This window comes from Gigantopelta aegis, chromosome 8 (assembly GCF_016097555.1).
Source record: "Gigantopelta aegis isolate Gae_Host chromosome 8, Gae_host_genome, whole genome shotgun sequence".
Classification (NCBI taxonomy): Eukaryota; Metazoa; Mollusca; class Gastropoda; order Neomphalida; family Peltospiridae; genus Gigantopelta; species Gigantopelta aegis.
In genome coordinates, this window is record NC_054706.1 from 36299918 (window position 1) to 36327561 (window position 27644).

Consider the following 27644-nt stretch of genomic DNA (forward strand, 5'->3'; position numbering starts at 1 on the left):
GGTCATCTGGAGTCAATACCGGGTGTGGCCTCCGCGTGTGTTGACAACTGCCTGGCACCGCCTGCCCATTGAAGCAACCAGAGTACGGATGACGTCCCGGGGGATGGTGGCCCACTCGGCCTGCAAGGCTGCTGCCAGCTCGGGCAGGGTCTGGGGCTGTGGTTGTCGCTGTCGGAGGCGTCGGTCCAACTCGTCCCATAGATGCTCAATTGGGTTCAAATCCGGTGATATCGATGGCCAAGGAAGGACATTAATGTTGTTGTTCTGTAGGAAAGCCGTTGTGAGACGTGCTGTGTGAGGCCTGGCGTTGTCATGTTGGAACACTGCATTGGCGTTGGCCATAACTGGAACCGGAGGATCTGGTCAATGTAGCCCTGTGCATTCAGGTTGCCCTGCACGTGGACCAGGTCAGTTCTGCCAGTGTGTGAGATGGCTGCCCACACCATGACACTACCCCCGCCGAATCTGTCCACTTCCTGCACGCAGTTTGCCGCATAACGTTCACCACGACGCCTATACACGCGACATCTTCCATCATGACGTCGGAGCAGAAATCGGGACTCGTCACTGAACCACACCTGTCTCCATCGCAGTTGAGGCCATTGTCGATGAATCTGGCACCACTGCAGTCGGAGTCGACGGTGTTGTGGTGTTAAGATGACACCTCGAACTGGACGTCTGGCACGAATTCCTACCTCACGTAGGCGGTTCCGTACGGTCTGGTCGGATATCCTGCGCAAACCTGGTATTGCTGCGGCTGTGGAGGTGGCAGTAGTCAATCGTTCCCGAAGGTGGCGTACCCGGATGTAGCGGTCCTGCCCGGGGGTAGTGACCCGTGGTCGACCGGATCTAGGGAGGTCACGTGTTGATCCATGTTGCTGGTAACGGTCCCACAGTCTGGAGATGGTGCTTGGGGACACATGGAATGCCCTGGCAACGGCCGTTCTGGATTCGCCTGCGTCTAGTCGGCCGATGGCATTGTTTCTCTGCGGTTCACTGAGACGTGGCATGTCCTGGATTGTCAACTGTCGGCCAGATACAGAGGCCAGGCAAGCGAACACCCTGCACTTTTTTACTATCGGTGTTCATGTTGCACGTGCAGACAACGCACGTGCAGTGGTGACATGGTTTGCACGTGGCTGCGTTTTTGCGAATATTCACATTTTGGAACTTTATTGTACAGTAGCTGCGTTTTATCGAATGTAACCGCGGGAATGTGTTTGGGACATGCAATGACCTTATATTCACAAAGCATGAACCGGTAGGAAACATAAAATCGGAGTTATAACCCATTTGTACCCTTTTGCGTTTCTTTTTTTGAAGAGTATATAAACAAAGTGGAAGAAGTCAACTCTACAAGACAAAAACTTAATATGAAGGCTATCTCCTGTAGTTTATGTTAATAAATGGTTTTGAGATGTAAATATTTGAGAAAATCTATTTTCAGCAAGTTTCTACAATGCTATTAGTTCTGGAAGAGTGACATTGGTCATAGTGCTCAGTGAGTTATAACTTAAAAATAAATGGTAAAATATCTTGGCTGGGGTCTTTTCAGGTGGATGTCTAGTAAAAAAAATTGTGTGGCCTTATTCCTAATTTAATTTTTTATTTTTTAATATTGTACTGCAACAGTATCCCTCCACATAATAAGGGCTCACATTTTGAATAATTTAGTTTGAGCCAATTTTCACATATGTAGAGTATTTCTTTGAAAAATTTACAAAATGGCTAATTAAAAAAATATGTCAGCCAAATACTAAATGCTGTGGCCACTTTGTATAAAAATGAGCAGTTGGCTAATTTGGCAATATGTAGGGTGAGCCCTGCATAATGGCATACTGCAGACTAGATCAGACCATCAGTTCATCGTGTTGAGTCAAATTGTAGAAAAACAGTTTGTTTTTGTTTAATGACACCACTAGAACACATTGATTAATTAATCATTGGCTATTGGATGTCGAAACATTTGGTAATTCTGACACATAGTCATCAGAGGAAACCCGCTACATTTTTCCTAATGCAGAAAGGGATCTTTTATATGCACTTTCCCACACAGGACAGCACATACCACGGCCATTGATATTCCAGTTGTGGTGCACTAGTTGGAATAAGAATAGCCCAATGGGTCCACCACTGGGCTACGTCCGCCCCAAATTGTAGAAATACACTTGGTTTTGGTCTAATTTTTTACGAAGTAAAAATGCGAGATTTACTTTTCTGGCGATGGCATCAACTTGTGTGTTAACAGGTTTTCATTTAGATCAGTTTCTGACAAAGTCCTAGGTCAGTTAAGTTTGGTTTATTGTTGCACATGGGGATGTTCATCACAGTACATTGGAAATCGTTTATAGTAGGCGAGACATTTAATTCAGTTGAATTTATGTTCTAAATTTGGTTTACCTGGAACATAAATTTAACAAATTGACATTTAGATGTACCACAGATATGTCAATGCATCTGTGTTAAAAAAATATATTTCTTAGTACCAACTGGTTGACAATCATTGTAGGCTTATTAAGTATGGTCATTCCAATATTTCCGCTGGAGGTCATATTCAGTAATTTAGCAGTTCATATTCAATAATTAGCCATTCATATTCAGTAATTAGCAGTTCATATTCAATAATCAGCCGTACATATTCAGTAATTTAGCACGTAGCAGTTTAAACACTATCATATGGATGAAAACTTTATAAATTTAACTTTGTAAGCTTAAATTCTTAGTTTAAGCAATCATACTTAACAAGCCTACAAGCTGTGCGTGTGTTCCACTTGCACTCTGACATTACGAGAACGGTTTCAGGGAATATACTTGTGTAGTGCGGAATTCTCGTCAAAGCTCGGCAGTGAACGAGGCTGTGGAAAGGTCATAGTCATTTGGGATTGAGTTGTCAATTACTTTATGCAGTGCTTACCGACATGAGGGAATAAGATGCTAAAGTTTAATGATGGATTACATAGGATGAAGGAAAATTATGGGGAATAAAAAGATTATCCCATGATGCCTTTTGTGTTGGCTGTGTTATTTTTGTTAATTGCTTCGGTGGTCTTTTTAGCAATTTGTATTTGCTGTCTTCGTTGTTCAGTTCCGGAAAAGGTTTTGGAGTTGCACACATTATTAGCCTATTAAAAAAGTGAAAATATCTATGTAACATGAAAGCATATTTTTTTTATCATGTATTTTCTTAAGTAATTATCGTTAATTATATTTCATTGTTGTTATTTTTTTTAATGTGGATACAAGAGAAAGCATAGTTTATCATGGCAATAACTGCATACAAATGTGTATGTATATAGCTAGCCTTGGTGCTCTATCATTGTAATACTTTGAATTATATATTATATTTATTACTTAGTGATCAAGGTAATTGCTTTTGGCATATATATTTAGTTAAATTTTTCAAGTTGCTAACTTGAAAAGACAGGTTTAATTCATAAAACCTAAGGTGACTAACACTGTTCATATTGGAAACTAAAAGACCTTTTGTTAACAAACAAAAAAAATTCTTTCTCCAAATATAAATAAATTTATACATAGATGTATCAGGTAACATAACATTTTCAGTTTAAAATGAAACTGAGTGTTAATGATTTAACATTTGCGAGCAGTTGTAGAAATAATAGAACATCTGATGTGTAGAAAAAATATAACTTACAGTTATATTAAAGGGACATAACCTAGTTTTTAAACACTAAGGCATATTTTTTAATATTCGAGCCGTTTTTGATAATTGAAATCATACTTCACTTAGATTTTATTGTTTAGATGATTCCTTTCCGTACATTCGAAGTGTTTTTGGTCATCCAGGTGTTTTTAATATCACAAAATGCATTTCTCCTATTTTCTGAGAAGTAACAATTAATGAGTCGAGTTTTAGTCTATTTTTATATGGCATTTCACCATTTCAAAGTCACAGACTCAATGTTTCACTTAGTTGTAACTTTATCCAAATGTGTTACAGGTTTGTAGATTAACTAAACTTGGTGTTAATTTCCACAGGTTGAAACTAGAGTATGTCTCTTTAACCTTTTTCTTTTCTATTCTTTTTTTTTTTTTTTTTTTTTTTTTTTTTTCTTTTTTTTCTTTCTTGCTTTTTGGATTGGTATTTTCACAAATGATGTGTGCAATTATTAACCATACAGCCTAGTACAGTAGAGTCGAAGATTACTATATTTGTTTGTAATTTTAGTAAAGAGATATTACCATATTTGCCAACAGTAATACCATCTAACACTCTAGCTCTGCTCTGTGGCTTTACAATGATCCACACACATTTAACTAATTACGGCAGGTAAAAGTCTGGACTGATGCGACATCTGCAAATGATGGTGGTGGGATTTTGTGCAATTTTGGTAAACATTCTGTGATAGTGGCCACTGTTAGGCTGCTTAGTGAGATGCATTCCAATCAAGCAAATGTCGTGATATACTTAATTAGTGAACGCTGTTAATGGATAAGATGTGAATGTGAATACCGCCATCAGGAATCTGAGCGTGAGTCGAATATGTTTACACGATTATCTACCTTCAGATACGCCATTTCCATGAATGGGAGCTTCCTGAATGACATGTCAAGGTGGTTTTAAGGAAGAGAAGCAAATGTTTGTTTCTGGTACTTCGGTTGATTGTTTAATTAACGGCTACTTGATGAAACTTGAAAGTGATAGAGGTTATAGGACATAAGCGGGGAAACCCATATTCAGTATAAGCAGTAAGGGTATTTATTACACATTTTCCCCTCATATAAAACAGAACATCATGAATTCATTCGGTGATAGAGATGGACTCTTTCTGTAGACAGTCACAGAAAGCCAGGTTCCATGAGAACGGCACCACTAGAGCACATTTATTTATTAATAATTGGCTATTAGATATCAAACATGGTAATTCTCAGTCTTAAGAGAGGAAACCTACTACATTTTTCCATTAGTAGTAAGGGAGCTTTTATATATAATATCCCTCATACAGGATAGCACATACCATGGCTTTTTATATACCAATGCACTGGCTAGAACAAGAAATAGCTCAATGGGCCTACTGATGGGATCAATCCTAGACCAACCACACATCAGGTGAGAGCTTTGCCACTGGGCTGTGTCCCACCCGTGTCTCACGATAGAGCCAGGTCGTACCAAAACATGTTAAAATAAACTTTCATTGGCATTTTTGTGAACAAAATCATACTATATGATGTTTAAACTGTAAAATGATATATATATATATATTTATTTTTTTAATCTTCATTTTAACACCAAAGCCTGTTTAATATCTTGAAAGTGTATTAATAAACTAGAATATTGAACATCTACAACAAAAAATACATACAGAAATAATGTTTTTTTTGTATTAATACAAATTTAAAAGTCTGAATAAAACGTCAATGAGTTTGATATGTCATCAAATTTGAAATCATTATTTTCACTTACAGTATTTTACAGAACAAAATGTTGATGGATATTTGAGGTGGTGAAAATAATGATGTTCAAGTAATTGTTAGATTTTCATTTGGACCCCACAAGTGCGTGCATAATACAACTAAATTATTTTAAAAAATTATTTGTGCCATGATCATTAAATGTTGTCAGATTTTTTGCATGACTCAACTATTTTTCCAAGTCATTAGATAAATTTAATTAATTACCGTCTCGAATTATTTAATAGCACCAAGATATTTGAGAAGACATAACAGTTACAATAAAAGAAAACCGCAGACATTGAAACAAAGAGTTTGAACAGGATTGGTCACATAGTGTCTTCCGGTAGTACTGACCAACTCAAGCAGACCAAATGAGAACATGTGAGCAGTAATCCTTACAAATGTTCTTCACCCTATTTTCTGTTGTCGTCTGTAGTTTAGAAGCAAGTGAACTTAATAATTGATGCCTCGAGGTAAACACTGGGTTTATTAATACCAAAAAAAGAGAATAACATTAATCAAGTTAATTACAGCATGTATGTATTTTTTTCATTACCAGCAGAATTGCTTTAGGTATAATTTTCCGAGACTTGGTTACCCGCATGGTTTTTTAACCAGCAGGAAGTTGTGTGCATTGGAAAACTTACAACCCTAAGTGAGGATTATACCCATTTCCGTCGACATTTGTCTTAATAAAAGAATATTAAACTGAAATAATTGAGGCATATGCAAGGTGAGCTAATTATGGATAATGCTGTTGGCAAATTAAATCTTAATGTAGTGTTAGTCCTGGATCAAGCTGTTTTTTTAACCACTTGATTAAAGTTAATTCGTAAAAATAATATTCTTTTCTTCTTTTTTTAATTTCAAAAGTTCAGCTTAGCTTATTGAGTACATATATATTTGAATGTGTTTTTGCAGAGACCGTTCAATAAATCTGTAGGCTTGATTAGATCTTGATGAATTTATTGATGTACATGTAGTCGTCGTTTGCAAGAAGCAAACGTTTGACATGTATTATTAAAATGTTGATGGAAGCTTTAGCATGAAGTTGCCACAACTGTTTCGGTAGTAAACTTGGAGTGTTATTGTTTCAGTCGAGAAACATACTCACTGTAATTCAGAGCAGTGTTTCTCTAAAACGTGATATCTTTGTTATTTGACATTTACTACTAATAAAGAAAATGTCATCTCCGCTTTTAAATGCCACTGCTACCATAAACAAGAAGGCCAATAAAATGAGAAATGAAAATTTCAGCACGTTTTATCTGCTGCGAGAGTCGTCACAATTTATGAAATTCTGTCGAGAATTAATCCAAATTGCAGTGATGATGCGGAGCGAGTCTCACTAGGTTTATGGTGGGGACTGCCACCGCGAGTATTGGCCAAGTATCATTGAAAGTCTGCTGCAGAGTCGTTTATTTCATTGAAGCGGTGTCGTTTATTTCATTGATTGGCCTCCTGCCACAGCGACTATTGATCACTCATTGCGTTTGCATTTGTTGTATAACACGCGGCCCACAAGCTGATTACTGTAATGATGGCGCAAGTCCACCGCGTCGAAGCTCAACAAGCAATCTGTATGACATGGAACTGTTTGAAGTCGTCTTGTGATTTCACTCAATTTGGTCTTCCAGCGATATAGATAGATTTGGAGCGGCCCTCTGTTGACAGTATTTCCTTCCATTCGATGTTTTGTCTTGACTGTCAAGATCAGTCTGGTGCCTGCCATCTTTTGCTTGGGAGGCTATACATGGTTTTTAAAAATATAAAGTCAAGTATGTTTTAACCGGTACTTAAGGTGCAGGCTGTGATATTAAGTCTGTATAATCTTCATTATTTCAGTATAGAGAATTCCCTGTTTTCTTCTCCAAAGAACCTGTACACAGTTTTTCAAGAATGAATTCATGGACTTAGAATACACTTGTATCGCAGTTATGTAAAATTCTACATCTACAACTGCATAGGCTGAGGTCCATAGTCAAGTTTCATATGCAATTATTTATTAACATTAACAAAATTTAAAGATTAATTTTTCAACCATGCAAAACCCAACCATTAGTTTAAAATTTGATGCATATATAATCATGTGGGCATATATACTTACTTGCTTACTCACTCACTTACTCACTCACTCACTTGAACTATTGTACTAATTTTTTATGTATATTATTAAATTTAAACCATGCTGACTTGCATTATATTGTATGTGTTTTGGGTTCTTTTTTCCTTATTGCAAAAAGGATATAAATGCACTGTTATTAATGCAGTGTCTTCCCAGCATTATGACTGCAGTATACCTATTACAGTGCTTAATTTCTAGCACATGTGTATTTTGTAATATGATTGTTACAGTGCCTAACAGTAGCATATAATGTATCACCTCCAGCATAAATGCACAGTAAATGCAGTGTCTACATTAGCCCTAGCATGACTACTACACATGAAGCAGTATGTATACAGTTTGGCCTTTGCAGTTGGCCAAAGTTATGATCGAATAATGTACTAATTTTAACTGGTAAGCAAAAATGTCAGAGGACTGCCATGGTTCGTTAAAGTTGAGCTATATTCTGATTGCTTGTCATGTTAAATTGTAAATGAGTAATGAGGGAAAAAAAGCAGGCATAATGACAAGTAATGTTATTGATTTCAGTGCTGTTTGTTGGCAGTTGCTCTCATAAGAGTAATCTATTTGGTGCATGCTGTCTTCATCTCGCATCAAACAAATATCGTCATTCATTGTTCGTGGCCAGACCTCCATGAGACGTAGGGAGAGAAATATTTGGACGGCCTTTTGTGTGGTGTTTTTTTCAATCACGTAACATAATTTGGTGTTCTAACTCTGAATAATTGAACTCTTTTTTTTTGTGAAAATTAATCATTTGGGATTCATCGGAAGGCAATTTATTTGTGGTTATAAAGCATAACTGGGACGATCTGTATGTTGAAAGATGGCTTCTCTGACCTGCTCATCAGTTCACTGCCGTGCATGTCCACCGAACACTCCAGTATTTCTCACTTCCATCTTACTCCAGCATTTCTGACTTCATCTCACTCCAGCATTTCTCACTTCCATCTCACTCCAGTATTTCTCACTTCCATCTCACTCCAGAATTTCTCACTTCCATCTCACTCCAGAATTTCTCACTTCCATCTCACTCCAGTATTTCTCACTTCCATCTCACTCCAGCATTTCTCACTTCATCTCACTCCAGCATTTCTCACTTTATCTCACTCCAGTATTTCTCACTTCCATCTCACTCCAGTATTTCTCACTTCCATCTCAATCCAGAATTTCTCACTTCCATCTCACTCCAGTATTTCTCACTTCCATCTCGCTCCAGCATTTCTCACTTCCATCTCGCTCCAGCATTTCTCACTTCCATCTCGCTCCAGCATTTCTCACTTCCATCTCGCTCCAGCATTTCTCACTTCAGCATTTCTCACTTCCATCTCACTCCAGTATTTCTCACTTCCATCTCAATCCAGAATTTCTCACTTCCATCTCACTCCAGTATTTCTCACTTCCATCTCGCTCCAGCATTTCTCACTTCCATCTCGCTCCAGCATTTCTCACTTCCATCTCGCTCCAGCATTTCTCACTTCCATCTCGCTCCAGCATTTCTCACTTCAGCATTTCTCACTTCCATCTCACTCAAAAAGGTTTCTCTTTCCATATTTGACCCATACATCTTTTCACTCATTAACTTGACAAAGAAAAAATATAAGTGGCACTTTTGCTAATTTGATACCAACTGTGAAAATCAATTTGTTTATAGTAAAAACTCATATAATAATAATAATAATAATAATAATAAAATTCTTTATTTTCAGAGGGTAAACACATTCAGTACAAGGTGACTGGTCTCCCATGAGGCCCTCTCTAATCTATACATGATACATACATACATTCAAAGAAACAACATAAACATACATGTAATATGTATAGCATGAGAAACAGTAACACATATGAATATTTAAATAATATTTAAATCAAATTGTTAAGAAACTTGAGTCAGTGATAACTCAATACATCATAATTATTGTAACAAACACATCAAAATCAACAACAAAGGTATATCTTAAAACTGATTATTATTTGAATAGTGCTTAAAATAACTGGATTTGAACGAGGCGAGGGAATGAGAATATTTTATCTTTAAAGGTAGTGCTGGGTGGGTGGGGGATACTCCACCAGAAGATGGTTAGGGCGGTTTTGGCCGTAAGGGGTGCTAGGTTTGTCCGGGGGACTGCCCCTCCTTCCCCGGTTTCGGCTACACCGAAGTCCCCAATACGATGGGTGCCCCTAAGTAAAACATATTCCCCTATTAAAAAAAAACCTCCAGTGGCTGAAGCCTAACCTACTAGTCACCTGCCACCCCTATTTTGAGGGCTAATTAATATATTTACAAAACATTTTAAAATATATTTATATTTAGGACTGCCCGATCTAAATTTGCATTACAAATTGTTAGTTGTTTGCTGTATATTAAATATTGTTTGGGAAAATAACGCACAAAATTATTTATTGTAAAGTCCTTATTTATTGTAAAGTCCTTTTTCCCTGTTTGTTTAAATATCAAAATTGCCCCAGTAATTGTTCTGTCCCAGGTTGGACTACTGGCATCCGGTGGCCGAACCTGGGATAGACATGCTCGAAACCTTCGTGGTATAGGAGCATGTAAATATTTTATTGATTGATTGATTAAAGGTAGTGTAGTGTGTTCCACAGTTTGGCTCCCCTGCATGAAAAACTATGGCGATAAAATTCTGTTCTTGGTTTTAATTCATAAAGATGACTATGTTGAGTTGACCTCAAATTTAAGGAGTGAATTTCTGAAGTTGTTTGAAACATTGTTTCTAGATATGATGGAGCTAGTTTGTTGAGGTGATGTGTTCCATGAAGTGTATTCCTGTCCCGAGTTGGGCCCCCGATCATATCATAGGTCGGACTCAGGATAGGCATGATCGAAACCGCTGTGGTATATGAGCATGTAAAACTAGTTACCTACCTTAGTAACCTACAATGATGCGTGATATAATATTCACTTATATTGTTTGTAGTGTGGTCTAATGTTCTATGGTATGTGTAGTGTGTGATTTATTGTTCTGTAATATTGTGTGTAATGTATGATCTAATGATCTGTGGTGTTCTGTGAATTGAAAGTTTGCATAACCTAATTATGGGTTAATACTTATGCAGAAATAAATTAAGATTCCACATTTCCTTTCTATGTAACCCATTTTGTCCAGGTAAATTATGTCTGAAATTTAAATCATGCTAACGAAATGATTGTTCTTGAAATTGTCAGAGGCCTGGTGATTGAAGTTCTATGTAGTCTTTTGTGTGTAGTCTATGTAGTCTTTTGTGCTTGATATCCATTCAGTAGCTTTAATATATTTTCAAGTGACTGTCACTTTTTCACACAAACTATTGACTGTGTATTTTTGTTATGTCAGCCTTTGTTCTCCTGGTAAAAGCTGTAATTTTGTTTCTCTTTTAGAATTCACTACGATCAGGCTTTGCTTTGTCTTACCTGTAGTGGAGGTTGCCAGAGTTGTTTCCCCTGTTGGTTTATCATTCTGTACCTGACAGATAAATATCATCATACTTGCAGAAGTTTTCTCTCTTATTGGTTCATATAGCACAGCATCATATTTGATAGTCCGTTATCTACACCAGTGTAGCAGAATCATCATTCTGAGAATGTAAAAGACACAGATAGCTGGAATCTTAAATGATCCAAATCAAATTAGAAATTAAGCTGGCAAGTCCACAGCTTGGAGGGGAAAAAAACCCAAGTTCTAGAACATATTAATATTTGTGATGCTACACTGTTAATTGAAATGACATCTTTCATGACACATGGTCAGCCATTTAGCTTATCAAATAGCAATAGCTATAGCAATTTTTTTTTTAATTAAATTTTATTCACCATCTCAGTCTGACAATATTTTGTCAAACATTTTACAGTGTGTTACCAACACAAATATTAAATTTTATTATCCACATAGTTCAAGATATTCCAGGAAATATATAACTAGTATTATCCACGTGTGTTATAGTGATTTCACATGCACAGCGAATGAAATAATTTTGTGAAGCGACGTCATAACTTAATGTGGCTTCTCCAGTGTAAAAAAAAATGTGGTCTCTTTTTAGTTACATTTGAAACATTTTGACATGGTTATAGCTTGTTATTCTGAAAATAATATTGGGAATAATGTGGATAATAAATAAATTATTACACGCGTGTGAATCGTACTGATTTTACGAAACTCGTGTCAGGATTCATGTATTACCCTCGCTCTCACTCAGGTAATACAATAATCCTAACAATCGTTTCATAAAATCATGTGACTCCAAACCCTGAGTGAGTACTCTGCAAGGCTCAATGGGTAGGTGTAAACCACTTGCACCGACCAGTGATCCATAACTGGTTCAACAAAGGCCATGGTTTGTGCTATCCTGCCTGTGGGAAGCGCAAATAAAAGATTCCTTGCTGCCTGTCGTAAAAAGAGTAGCCTATGTGGCGACAGCGGGTTTCCTCTCCAAATCTGTGTGGTCTTTAACCATATATCTGACGCCATATAACCGTAAATAAAATGTGTTGAGTGCGTCGTTAAATAAAACATTTCTTTCTTTCACCATAATACTGTACACAACAGAATTTTACTGTAGGTCTGCAGGGTTTCTGCCACAGGGTAAAATGGGTATGGCACCATACCCATATTTTTTGACAAAATTAATGACTCTTATCATTAATTACTGTATGATTTATTAAACCCTAACCCTAAACCTACCTATTTTCTTTTTTTTTTGGGGGGGGGGGGGGGAGCACACACATTGTAAATATTCAGTTTCATAGCGCTATACCCCAAAAAAAATAAGCGAATGTAGAGAACAGTTAAAATTAACAAAAATAACAAAATAATACCCTCTTCCCCGCCACCCCCATTTTGTATAGAATACACAGCAATATTATTTTGATGAAAATCCAGAAAAAGAATTAGCACTGGCTAACATTTAGCCTTTAAAAACCTACTTGTATGCAACTACTTATTGATCCAGCATGTATTTTGTTTCAAGCATGTTGTAGGAAAAGAACTGATATGACTTAGATACAATGTTCTCTCAACTATAGTGAAACCAACATAAAATTTGTTTACTGTAATCTGACCAAGTTGTCAGTATCTGAATTTCTTATTTCTTTTGTCTTTTTTTTGTTCCAATTAAATATGCAATAAAATATATATGTACCAACTGTTAAAATAGCGAGTCAGGTGATTGCAAATGTAATTGCTTTTAAAGAAACTGACCCAAGTTTATTGCTAAATTCCTGCTAAGGCTATAATAAAATCAACACTAGATTTTTATTAGCATTTTTTTTTTTTTAATGAGAGCAGGGACGAAATTGTATTTAAGGCCATAATATAATTAATGCTAGATTTTTATCCAATTTGTTCAGGACATTGAAACTACAGTACACTGAGCATCATATGTTTAAAGGATAATTTAAAATTTAAAAACAATTTTAATCTGTAAAAAAAAAAAAAAAAAAAAAAAAAAAAAACCCCGAACCAGGCCTTTATTATCAGGGTGGACGGGATAAAAATGTAGGACTAATTTTATTATGGTTTAATGAAGCCCTTTTAACAGCTTAAATTGTAGATACATTTTCTTGTTTAGAGCATCAGTGTTTGTATGTATGAGGGGGTTTCTTATTCTATTATTCGTAGTAGTCCAAACTGAATTGTTTCCTCCCAATAATTTCAAACATATGAAAACAGCAAAATGCATATTAGGCCATGAAATGAACATGAAACAACTACAAACGGGATAAGGAGAAACATACTGATATTCTAAACAAGAAAATTTATTTAATATGTAGTTTTAATGAACAGAAAGCTTTGTTATTTTGAAATACTGTACAATGGTAGCAGATTGAAGACAGTCTATAAGGATGATCTCACGTAATCATATTAGTTAAGATTTCTTGTCAGGATGTAGGACTCTGCAGTTGTATATATCTAATATGTTCTCAGCAGAGAAACCTTTCAGATAGTGGGCAGGACGTAGCCCAGTGGTAAAGTGCTCGCTCGATGCGCGGTCGGTCTGGGATCGATCCTCGCCGATGGGCCATTGGGCTATTTCTCATTCCAGTCAGTGCACCACGACTGGTATATCAAAGGCTGTGGTATGTACTACCCTGTCTGTGGGATGGTGCATATAAAACATCCTTTGCTGCTAATCGAAAAGAATAGGCCATAAAGTGGTGACAGCAGGTTTCCTCTCTCAATATCTGTGTGGTCCTCAACCATATGTTTGACGCCATATAACCGTAAATAAAATGTGTTGGTGTGTCGTTAAATAAAACATTTCTTTCTTTCAGTTTCTTTCTTTTCAGATATTTTTTATTGTCTTATATTGAGTAAAGTTTGTTCTGTACATACATTGATTTGTGTTTTATGTGATTTTCCAGACAAGTCTGTACCGCAGCCCCCAGGCGCCAGTCAGGGTCCCCTCGGGTTCTTCGTACCCAGTCCGTATCCTCCGTATCCAAATGGCACATCCATGGTAAGTCACATTTCTAGTCTCTCTTCATATCTTCTTATACATGTATGTAATCATGTTCCATTAGGGGGCGGGACGTAGCCCAGAGGTAAAGCACTCGCTTGATGCGCAGTCAGTTTGGGATCGATCCCCGTCAGGGCTATTTCTCGCTCCAGCCAGTGCACCACGACTGGTACATCAAAGGTTGTGGTATGTGCTATCCTGTCTATGGGATGGTGCATATAAAAGATCCCTTGCTGCTAATCGAAAAGAGTAGCCCATGAAGTGGCGACAGTGGGTTTCCTCTTTATATATCTGTGTGGTCTTTCACCATATGTCTTGATGCCATATAACCGTAAATAAAATGTGTTGAGTGCATCATTAAATAAAACATTTCCTTCCTTCATATTCCATTATTTCAGTGCAACAGGAATTACAAATGGATTTTTATACTAGCAGTCATAAACAAACCATTCAGCCATTTAAAGAGAAAATGATCTAGCCATGATACAGCATGTAAATGTCAGGCGAGCCCGTTATTTGCAAAATTGAAGTTGGATTCTTGAATTTTTATAACTCTTGTGTCCAATGGTCTTCTAGTTCTATAATAAGCTTTGTGGTAATAATTAAACTATTACATTGACATCCTAAAAAAACTTTACATACATAAAATTTAAATAGTTTGATAATTTATATCGAAAAGAACCAATTTAGAAAACTCTTTGCAAACACTTTTGCATGTATTATGAAGTACATTGTGACGTTTAGATGTTGAATGTCATGATACTTTTATAAAAGAAGTATTTGTGAGGCCATTTAGTTGGTCATATGTCTGTGTGACCCGAAAATATGCTTCATGGTAATAATTAAATTATATAGCAAAAATTATTAATAAGTGAGATATGATAATTGAATAAAATACTTCAGTTAATAAATATTCAAGAAATATTTATGGGTCCATTAATTGGTCAGCTGTCTGTGTGACCCTGCCATTATAGGTTGGACTATACCAATTCAAATCCCATAGGCGACCATGTTAACGTTTGTGTTTAAAAACACTATATGCAATATATCAACCAAACTGTGACCCATAAATATCAGTACTACAACCCCTACCTCAAAGTATTAACTGCAGAAAATGGTACCTTTCATGGCTCATTTTCGGTATAACCAGATGTTTCTGCAACACCCCTAGTTTCGCACAAAATTTTAGTACTTTTTTTTACAGGTACACCATACATGTTCCAAGCACAAGGCTACTTGACACGGTGGTACTACATCAAATAAAATTGCATACATTTTTAGCCCAGATGAAACTAATTTTTTTTACAACCAACACACTCACATTTATAACCAATCACAGGACTTGTGGTGTTAACTTCTCTATCAAAAGTTCGGTACACCTCGAACTTCGACCCAGACGGAAATTAATTGGTATAGTGCAACCTATACTGATAACATACATGTTTCAAAAGGTGGTGAATCATATGTTTTTATGACAACCAGGATCTGGTGTCTTCTGACATAAACTGACAACCTCACTGAAACTGTTGTTTCTACAGTGCAACCTAATTTAATGTACACCTCACAAAACACATGTATTTTGTACAGTTTTGTACAAATGCAATATGTCATATTTGAACAAATAATTTTTTTAAAAATAATACTCCTGAAGATATTTATTGTCAGATGTGTGTGTGTGCTCAGCTATATATGTAGAGACAGCATGGCTATTCAGAGTACCTCAACTCCTTAAACTTATTCCATTGAAACACATGTACTTGACTGACCCCTAGATTATGAAGACCTCAATAGGCACATCAAAGAAATATCAGTATTAAAAAAATACAATGTCTGAGGAAGGGAAAACCAACATGACTGCATCTGTATGAAGTAATGACTTAATGTCCTGCACATCACTGTTGGAAGAAAATCCTGTATGCTGAGTGTGGGCATCTTCAAGTTACCATGTGCGGGAATTTCAAATCCATCAGCTATGCAGATTTTCAAATTGGACCATCAAAACCATTGGCAGCCACCAATATTCCTGATTATATTTTATGTATACCCTACTGTAGTTGGAGGTTTTAAAAATGTGTGATATCTGGAATTATCATGCAGCTTTCGCATATTTATTTTTGATTCATTACTAAAAAAACCTGTTTTTAAGTGACATAATTACCCGAACATCTATTTTATTGCATTATTTTCTAATCCAGATCAATACAATATGTATATTGGATGTATTCCTACAATCTGTAATCCAGCATATCATTTAGCTATTAACATTGGATAATACAGCATTAACAATAAAATAAATCATCAAATTACACCAAGGTAGATAATCAAATCTGGAAAAATTGGTTCCAAATCTAGTATACACTCAAAATACACTTCATGGGAGCAAACTAAGTGATTATTTTAAAAAAAGATTTGATCTGGAGACCTAAAGATATGTTTAACAAGCTTATTGTTATGTATAAATGAGAACAGAAGGCACAATAGTGACAAAAATTTTAATTATGGCTTTGGTAAATAAATTCTTCAAAGTAAAAAAATCTTTCCCCTAAAACTACAAATGTGTCTAAAATATGACTTAGCACCCTATAAATATGCCAAAAGGACAATAAAAATCAAGGTCTTTAAAAGTTAAGCTATCAGAAGTACACACATGAAACATTAACTATGTTTATAGAAGTTAAAGACATTATCCCAATATTGGCACATGTTATTTTTAATATAAAAAATAAATTGCTATTAAAATCTAAGTTCAGACTGCCTAGATATATTAACATATTTAAGAGCAGTTGTATATGGCAAGTCAAACACCATGTAAATAAGAACATTCAAATCTGTATAGTATGAATTATAGGCCAAAACCAACTTTTCCTCAGTGCTAATTTTTGTTCAAACTCCATTCAGAGCTATGTACAGTAATTATTGTCAAGGTCAAGGTCATTGTGAACTTGCATGGCCGAGTGATGGCTAATTAATCAAATAGTGTAGTTTAATTTAATTAAATCACAAAAATCATAATCTTTTTTATTATGCACTGAATATGTGCTATAGGTTGGACTATACCAATTCAAATCCCATAGGCGACCATGTTAACGTTTGTGTTTAAAAACACTATATGCAATATATCAACCAAACTGTGACCCATAAATATCAGTACTACAACCCCTACCTCAAAGTATTAACTGCAGAAAATGGTACCTTTCATGGCTCATTTTCGGTATAACCAGATGTTTCTGCAACACCCCTAGTTTCGCACAAAATTTTAGTACTTTTTTTTACAGGTACACCATACATGTTCCAAGCACAAGGCTACTTGACACGGTGGTACTACATCAAATAAAATTGCATACATTTTTAGCCCAGATGAAACTAATTTTTTTACAACCAACACACTCACATTTATAACCAATCACAGGACTTGTGGTGTTAACTTCTCTATCAAAAGTTCGGTACACCTCGAACTTCGACCCAGACGGAAATTAATTGGTATAGTGCAACCTAAAGATGTAGCAGATAGCTATTTAAATAGTCTCTGTGTTTTGTTACTGCACACATGTAGCTCAGGCTGAGTAGTTATTTTGTGTTGACAAAGTATGACTGATCATTAGAAAAGAAAGCACCAGTGCAAAAAGGAAACCCATATTCTGGACCTTCATAATAGAAGTGTGATCACAACCAGAAAACAGTATTGTACCTACCTCACAAAGGCCAAACTAACGAGAAAGGTGTGGTGAAATAACATTAAATCAGTTATTTGCAGAGAATCTCTGATCTCAATCTTAGAACGTTTAATTTTTAAACTAGACAACTGTTAGTTGCTCCCTTCTGTTACAGGAGTGGTGTGTGTGTGTGTGTGTGTGTGTGTGTGTGATAGGTTTAGGGTTAATTGAAATTTGTTTTGTGGGGGGGGGGGGGTTGTATGTTGGGTTGGGGTTTTTTTGTTTTTAAAAATTATTTAGGTTTTTTTTTATGCACCCTGCCACAAACAGGATAGCAATAAATCACAAACCACAGTTTTGATACACTGGTTGGATTGGGAAATAAGCTAGTGGGTTCACAAATTGAGATAAATCCTTGCCCATCATGCATTAAAAGGCTGTGGCATGTACTGTCCTGTTTGTGGGATGTGTATATCGGTCCTTCACGTTTGAAAATAGGAGAATAATAAATTAAACTTGTAAGTTACACACCGGCCTCGGTGGCTACGTGGTTAGGCCATCGGTCTACAGGCTGGTAGGTACTGGGTTCGGATCCCAGTCGAGGCATGGGATTTTTAATCCAGATACCAACTCCAAACCCTGAGTGAGTGCTCCGCAAGGCTCAATGGGTAGGTGTAAACCACTTGCACCGACCAGTGATCCATAACTGTTTTAACAAAGGCCATGGTTTGTGCTATCCTGCCTGTGGGAAGCGCAAATAAAAGATCTGCTAATCGGAAAGAGTAGCCCATGTAGTGGTGACAGCGGGTTTCCTCTAAAAAATCTGTGACGCCATATAACCCTAAATAAAATGTGTTGAGTGCGTTGTTAAATAAAACATTTCTTTCTTTCTTTCATAAGTTACAGGCGAGTGATTTGCATAGAAAATGTGTTGAATAAAGCTTGCACATACTGACATGAAGAAGTTTTCAACAGCACTGAAGCAATACAATTATACTAGTATTCAAACACAGGTGTTGGCTGTTAAAATTATAGAGTGCATAGGCAGCAAGCACAATCAAACTCCTAACCATGTGTGAAAGACTGGTATATAAAAGATCTCTTGGTGCTTAGAGTAGCTCTTGGTTTCCTCTCTAATTAACTGTGTGGTCCTTAACCATATGTGCAACACTATATAACCATAAATAAAAATGTGTTGAATGCACTGTTAAATATAACTTTTCTTGTCAAATTCTTCCTATTGTTAATCATCTACATCTGACACAGCCCCTATTGTACAAACATATTACAAACATTGTACCCTGCTAACATCACTCAAGTGCCAAGTTTCTGTAGTATAAGCAGGGATGTGGTAAAGTGTTAGCCTGATGTGCAGTCGATCTAGGATCGATCCCCATCATTGGGCCCATTGGGCTTCTTTTTTTTTGGTACTATATATCAAAGGTTGGTATGTGCTATCCTGACTTTGAGATGGTGGATATACAAGATCCCTTGCTACTAATGGATAAATGTAGCAGGTTTCCTTTCTAAGACTATGACAAAATTACCAAATGTTTGACATCCAATGATGATTAATACAGTAATGTGCTCTAGTGGTGTTGTTAACAAACTAAGTTACAGTTTGATGTAGCCAATTTCCTTCATGTAGTTTTGTTTTTGTAACTTTTCAATTTGCATTGTGATAAATTTACTGGTAAATATTATTTGTATTCACGTTTGCAATTTTAATAAAATAATTGTTAGGTAAATTGATTTTGTTCTATCTGTATTAGTTTTCATTATCATACAGTGCAATCTGTCTTCAGTTCAAATTGGGATGTCTTCAAAAAAAAATTATTTTTATTATTTTATTTTTCCCTAAACCTTTATTACCCCCAGATCACTGGCAATGTAAAGGTTGGGGTGCCTTGAATCATCGTCTTACAATATACAATAATAATAAAATTATAACATGATTATGTGTACCTGTATAAAGGTAAGGTAAAGGTTTTATATTTCATGTTATGTATATAAATAATATTTGATATGTATGGATGTTATATTCATTACATTTCTTGTCATACTGCACAACTGTATTCATATACTTAATATACATACATGGCTGTTAACTGTCCGTCGTGAGATGGATTTCCGTCGTCAGAGAAGTATTGCCATGCCCCACCCACCCACCCAATCCTGGGAAATTTTTACCTTTTCGCTTATTAATAACTTTAAAAAGGTTCCTGTGTCATATCCCACTACACAATCCTGCCTATGCCACTGCTATTTCCATTAATATAGGTTCACTGCAGGACCCATCAAATTAATGTTTTTGTCCAATAAAATAAATAACATGGTGTGGGATGGGAGAAATACATGTTTAAAATGGACGACAATTGTCATATAAAACATTACCATTTTGAATGCCCTGTACCTTGAAATTTCAGTCACAACATTTTACTTTTGTTAACAGCCATGTACATACATACATGCATATGCATTTTTAAATGATCTCTGAGGGTCAAGAATGATAGGTGAAACAAGCTGGAGAGGGGCAGGGGATGGAAAGAGTGGAAGGGGGGAAAAACATAAAGAAAGGTTTATCGACACCCAAATGGTTTTGTTGTTGTTGGGGTTTTTTTTAACTGTTTTAAGTGGGTGTCTAATGTAGTGAGGACAACATGTTTTTTTTAAAGAAGAAGAGGAAGAAGAGCATAAAAAAAAAAAAGACTTATGATAGGGGGACAGAAAAATGGAGAGGAAGGATAAAGATGACGAAAGAATAGTTTCTATCCAAATGATGGGTGTTTCAAAGGTGTAAGATACGTATACTAGAACTTGTGTTATTTGTAAGTACAGTGGGTTTGAAAACAATAACATGAGGAATAGAAAAATAACACCTTTAAATGACTAAAGTTGTAAATTGTCTTCAAATTAATAGATTGTTGTTTTGGACACAAATTCCCTCAGTGTCGTAGGTAATATATACTAAGGGTACAAATGGGGTGATAGTCTTTTAACATCTCCACTTCTGTTTTTATACATCTCCACTTCTGTTTTTATACATCAATCCATTTGTTTCCAGAGCATATATTTCTTATCAGTTCATAGAGGATCATCAAACCTTGGGATGGTGGTATGTTGCATACCATAACTAACAGTGACAGAAATAAGCAGAATGTTTTACTAGTCCACCGGACAAATACATTTACAAATCTACTTGTCCGCCAATATTTTCACTTTTTCAAATAAATGATTTATTTTATTCAAGTACCAGGATGATGTTTTTGATTGCTCAAAATAAAACTGCACTGAAAATTTCAACTTGTCCACTGGACAACCACCAAGGCACATTTTGCTTGTCCGAATAGATTTTCACTTGTCGTGACAAACGGACAAGGATTTATTTCGAACACTGAACTTTGTCAATGCATCCTACTTTTGACGGGCATATCAAGTACCTCACTAGGGTACTCTTGTTTCAGTAATTTCTTTGTGTATGCACATAATCATGATATGGCATAGTTCATAATGAGAAGGATGTGTGTCACTGCTGAGACTAGCACAACTACCACTGCATTTATTTTTCATGAAAAGGGATAAATTTACTATCTATTATTCTTTTAATGAGAAAAAAACCCCAGTTTATGTCAGAAGCAGTAGCTATAAACATGCAGTCCACATCCAAATGAAGACAGTTTTCACATCAGCAGACAATGTTGTTATTCATTAAATACTAGTAAAACAAAATTTAAACTATAATTTTTTACAGATGTTCCACATTAGTCATCAGTTTTAGCACATTTATGTGTATAAATAAATATTTTAAAGTGTTTTGAAAAGAAACTGACTTTTATTTTCAGTGGTGTTACTGGAAGCATAGGTCAGGTTAGGTCAGATCATAGGGATATATGTGCACGTTCAGAGCAAGCTGTTGTAGCGCACGCCTGTCATGGACGCAGGTGCCGGCCTTGGCCAATTTGCATGAAACTGGAAGCGTAACAAACTACATACCTTTATAGAACTAGTATTCTGCCTACTTATTTTCTAACACAATAGGCCTAAAACAAAAAGGACTTAATTTATAAAAAGTTTTTATCTAAAAGGCACATGTAACTTTTCTAAACAGCCTTGTCCATTAAATAACTTATATGATTACAAGTATTTATTCACAGTTTGTCCACATGCCCAGTATTTACTGCGATTATTCTACATCTTGGTGACTAGTTTGTGCTGGAAACAAAAGATTATTTTTGTCCCAATATTTCATAATATTTGGTATCAGTAAAACAGTCCTATTTATTACTAAATTAGCTGTCACAATTAGCTATCAATTTGAGACAATCCATCATAGTTGTCAAGCAAAAATATTCTAAAAACCACCATTTCAACTGAAAATACCGTTATTTCTCACAGAAAAAAAGAAAAGGTATGTAGGTTGTGGAAACAAAATATGATTTTTAATCCAATATTTCATCATAATTGTTGTTAGCAAAACAGTCACATTTATCAAATTAGCCATCACAATTAGCTATCAATTTATTAGAATGATTGAGAAATTCTGTTATAGATGTGTAGCAAAAATGTTCTTAAAAGAGCCTTTTCAATTCAAAATTCCCAGTTATTTCTCATAGAAAAACAGAAGTAGTCAACCATTTTAATGATGAAAGTGACTTCCTGTTGTTCTGGGTTTCTTTTGCGTGTGTTACTATTGAGGTGTGCAAAATTTTGGGATGTACGAATTTAAGTCTAGTATACAATGTGACAACTTGTGTGACATCATTGAGATTTCTCTCAAGCAGTTTCTTGAAGGTAAATGATCTCTTCTAAATGCTTAACTGTTAAAAATATCCTTTCAAATGTACAAATGAAGATACTTTAAACTGTCCAAATTGTACCTATATTCCACATAAAAACCATCCAATTTAACACATTTGTGTGTACAAATCAAATTGGATAAAAACATTTTTTTTTTTTAATGACTTGATTTGTATAGAGCGAGTGTGTATTTGTCGTTTATTTATAAATATGCCACTCGGACTGAGCGAGTCAGCAGGGGGTTCTTTGTTGTAATGACATTTTACCTGAAGTGGCACTTTCACCTTTGAGTGGCTTGAATACCCACTGTGTGAGTTGGTTAAAGTGTCTCTTCCCGGAGATGTTTCAGTGTCAGTGAGGGGTGTTGTCATTATGCACGGGCCTGTCCACCACTGTCGGCCTGTGTTAGCACTGACATCTGTACAAAGTGGACTCCGACGGTCTGACCAATATGACCGAAATTCCAGTGTCACAGAAATGCCTATTTGGCATGATGGATTTCTTTGCTGCCACTGTGACAGGAACATGAAAATGTCTTTACCGTCGGCTAATTTATCCTATTCTACTGTTTGCTGATTTGTTAACATACATAAGTGTACATGTGTTGCAAATTGGATTGTATAACAAAACATGTCTTTCAGTATGTTAAGAGTGTAAAAGTTTTCAATGGGTGTTTACGATATTGATGATTGTGTCATTTCCTTTGTGAATGTTTATGTCTTACTTTTCTAGTTTGTTAATATTTGGTTAATGTTGTGTTAAAAACATGTTTAAATTTTCAGTCCTTTAATGATCCTTCATTTCTCGGTGGGGTGTGGGGGACATAGCCCAATGGTAGAGTGCTCGCCTGATGCACGATCGTTGATTTAGTGGTGGTGTTAAACAAAACATACTTTTAACAATTAAAACTGACCTCGTGGCATCGTGGTTAGGCCATCGGTCTACAAGCTGGTAGGTACTGGGTTTGGATCCCAGTCGAGGCATGGGATTTTTAATCCAGATACCAACTCCAAACCGTGAGTGAGTGCTCCGCTGGTTCAACAAAGGCCATGGTTTGTGCTATCCTGCCTGTGGGAAGCACAAATAAAAGATCCCTTGCTGCCTGTCGTAAAGAGTAGCCTATGTGGCGACAGCAGGTTTCCTCTAAAACACAGTGTCAGAATGACCATATTTTTGACGTCCAATAGCCGATGATAAGATAAAAAAATCAATGTGCTCCAGTGGCGTCATTAAATAAAAAACTAACTTTTTTTTAACAATTAACTGAAATGACACTCTCCTACTGAGTCAGATGCTGTTGTAGTTTCAAAAATAAAAATTATATAGAATTGGCAGTTCTTCTCCAATAAAGTTAGAATCATAATCCTGTTCAAGATCCGCTTTGTAGACAAAGTATCAGACAGTGAGCCATGGCTGCATACCTTCATCAGTGTTCATTAGAAATATTTGGGTATAGCGATATGGAATTGATTGCAACCAGTCAACAGGGGAGGGGGTATGGGGGTCCTCCTCCAGAAAAAAAAAAGGGTTACGTTTAGGGTTAGGGTTATGAAAATCATGCAGTAATGATAAGAGTAATTAATTTTGTCTAAAGATTGATTTAAAAAAAAAAATTGCAAAAACATTTGGGTATGGCGCTATACCCATTTTACCTTTGGGCACTGCAGTCATGACTCTCTCGTAACTTCTTTTAGAATCAGTCTTCTGCAAAGATACGATATTGCACATGTATACTAATTGCAAATCTGTAATCATGTACTTTACGACTTCTGTTACCCACGTTTAAAGGTCTATATTGTTTTGGGAAGTACATTAGCACATATTATTGTCAGTTTTCTTGAAAGATAAACTACCATCTGTTCAGAATGAAGTACCTTTAAATCTGATCAAAAACACACAGATAAACTGGTTTTCCTTCTTATCACTGTTCTCACTGTATTGATCTAATTTTTTATATTTGAATTGATCTCCATAAAGTGGTTGTGTTTGCATTTCATCATGCAATGACTTTTATTGTTTGATGTGCTTCTACGGTTACATAAACAAAAAATGGACATGATTGAAAAGTTGCAACTGGACAAGATATTTGGATTCAATTTTAGTTGTATGTAGAAATCGGAAATGTGTTGCCATGATTTAGTACCGTATTTTTCAGCATATAAGCTGCTACTTTTTTACTGTGAATTGCAAGGTGCGGTTTATAAAATGGTGCGGTTTATTTATGAATTTTACGGTAACCGCTGTGCATATAAATCAGAACTCTTTTTTTTTTTCCATTCTCATAATAATGATATAGCATACCAAATGACTTGGACTGAAGTATTACAATGGAATGGCTCTTTATTTATAGTCTAGTCAGGTTAGAAATATTACAATGCTTGTGTATTGTTATACTTACAGTTTCAAAAATGGACTCGTCTGCGAACTTTCTTAGTTTGATTTTTGTAACATTTATTGTTAGTAGTGCATCAGATGTGTTTGTCAGATGTTCTAAAATGAAGGAACTTTCCTCATATTATACAAAGTAGTGTTGTTATACTTTGTAGTAAACACACTCAACTTGCATGTTTGATACTTCAGATAAAAAGCCATTGGCAGCCTAAACAATGTCACGTGATACAATTACAATGTCATGGCCATTTATGGCCAATTGCAAAAGCCGGACCTTAACAAGGACATCAAAAGTTTCTTGATATCTTTAACGCCACTGTTTCTAACCTGTTTGTAATGTTTTTAATTAATATATCAAAATTTAAGTTTAGTACAAAGCTTGCGAATTAAAATCACATAATCAGAGTATCTGAAATGTTTGTATTAAATGTCGACATTTCCAATCTAATTAGCCCGTTAATTTATATAGAGCATAACGTTGTTGTAATGTATTTCGTTATATTACATGTAATTATACATATATAATTTTCGGCAAATATATATATTTTAAAAGCCGTCGTTTAAAAGTTATCAAACAATGTCAAAATTGTAAACGATCGATAGAGTGTGCTTAGTTTCGGTTCACTACCACTCCAGCTTGACCCGACCTCGTTTGAATATGTAATTTTTGCACATGGCACGCTAGTTGGGTTACAGAGAAACGCGTGTTTTGCAATCGAGTGAGTAAATCTACTAGTAATTTTTTCTTTGCAACTAATGCAAGATTACGAAATTAGCATTATCAAGTTCTTGTTCATATTTTCGTAAAAATAGCGGGGTTTGTCAACAGTGTTTTGTTTATGAAACTTTCCCATTAGTTGTGGCAGGCCATCGGTCTACAGGCTGGTAGGTACTGGGTTCGGATCCCAGTCGAGGCATGGGATTTTTAATCCAGATGCCGACTCCAAACCCTGAGTGAGTGCTCCGCAAGGCTCGATGGGTAGGTGTAAACCACTTGAACCGACCAGTGATCCATAACTGGTTCAACAAAGGCCATGGTTTGTGCTATCCTGCCTGTGGGAAGCGCAAATAAAAGATCCCTTGCTACCTGTCGTAAAAAGAGTAGCCTATGTGGCGACAGCGGGTTTCCTCTAAAAACAGTGTCAGAATGACCATATGTTTGACGTCCAATAGCCGATGATAAGATAAAAAATCAATGTGCGGCGTCGTTAAATAAAACAAACTTTACTTTTACTTTCCCATTAGGTGAAATGAAACTGAAAGCAACACAATCAACAGTTATTTATTGTTTGAATTTAAGGGAGAATGGATCTCTTTATTATTATTAAATACAAACAATAATTAACTGTAATTATGATTGTGGCTTTATTTTAACTGCAGCTTATTTAAAGGTGCGGTTTATGTACGAACAAAGGTCGGAACCTGGTCTAAAAACAAGGGGTGCGGTTTATACACCAGTGCGTGTAATAAGCCGGAAAATACGGTACACAACAAAATAACAACAAGGACACCATGAACGAAATAGTGACATTCATGTGAGAATTTTGTTGAGAATCAAGTACCATTCTCAGTTTCATTGACGTGGCAACCTGGTAATGTAAATGATCGTTCTCGAGTAATTTCGATGCCTGAGTGTTCCACGAATAGTATATCAAAGTGGGTTTCTCATCTCACTCTCTAAACTAAGTGTAACAAATTAACATGTTGGACACCTGTTGGACTAAAATTACATTGATACAAAGTATCACTCAGAATAAAAAAATTTAAAAACATCAAAAGTATTTTTAAAACTTAGTTACTAGTATAACCTAGTGTTCTAAGTTGTACAAATAATTTTGTAAATAATACATTTCTTCATTTTTAGATTGACTGTGTACACTTTTTGGGAGTAAATTCAGTTAGTACATTTATCCAGTTAGTACATTTATCCAGTTAGTACATCATGTCAAAGCACATTTTTTTTCCGGTCTGAAAATATTCCTTCTGTGTTGAGCCTGTCGATTATGATTTATTTGACTTAAACCTCAGTTGTAAACCACCAGTTTTAGTGTCACAGCACCAGTTCTTTGAGATTAAAAAAACAAAAATACACCAAGAAAATAAAAAGTCGTAATGGAACCCTGTCATGCTTGCCACGTTGACATTTTCCATCTCTTGAAATTTTATCATTTGTAAATGTTATAACTGCAGAAATAACAAGTAGTGGATTAGGCACACATCATAAAGCTGCTTCAAATGACTGATTTATTGCTGGGAGGCGCTGTTCAAGTGCCATCCTCCCCAATCTTGGCTTGGTAATAACTAGGTGTCAGGCACCATGAGCAAATACCAGCCATTCTATGTCCCTTTGAAAGACTTGTAGGTATTAGCAATGATTAGTTCAGACACGGCTCAGATACTCACTCTGGTGCAACATACTGTGACTCCATGCACTGAACAGTATATCAGTTTTAAGGAGCCCCATGCATGTTCTCATGTTTGATATTATTGCACACACACCTTCACATTTGAAAGTCTAAAGAGAACACAGATGCATTGATCTTTTCATTTGTCGCCCTAAAAGGTGCCGGGCGTAGCCCAGTGGTAAAGTGTTCACTTGATGCACGGTCTATCTAGGATCGATCCCCGTCGGTGGACCCATTGGGCTATTACTCATTCCAGCCAGTGCTCCACAACTGGTGTAACAAAAGCCATGGTATGTACTATCCTGTCTGTGGGATTGTACATATAAATGATCCCATGCTGCTGATCGAAAAGAGTAGCCCATGAAGTGGTGACAGCGGGTTTCCTCTCTCAATATCTGTGTGGTC

The 27644-nt window shown here is 36.0% G+C and overlaps 1 protein-coding gene across 6 annotated transcripts in view; it reads left to right on the forward strand.

The window, feature by feature from the left end:
* Positions 1 to 27644, forward strand: part of LOC121379435 (protein pangolin, isoforms A/H/I/S-like) — a 120312-nt gene that overhangs the window by 39875 nt on the left and 52793 nt on the right. For all 6 annotated transcript variants that reach the window (XR_005958843.1, XM_041508074.1, XM_041508075.1 and 3 more), the window contains exon 3: positions 13899 to 13993. Coding sequence is in view for 5 of the 6 variants with exons in the window: in XM_041508074.1 (XP_041364008.1) it covers positions 13899 to 13993 (95 nt within the window). In the remaining variant the exon portion in view is untranslated. The remainder of the gene's footprint in view (positions 1 to 13898; positions 13994 to 27644) is intronic.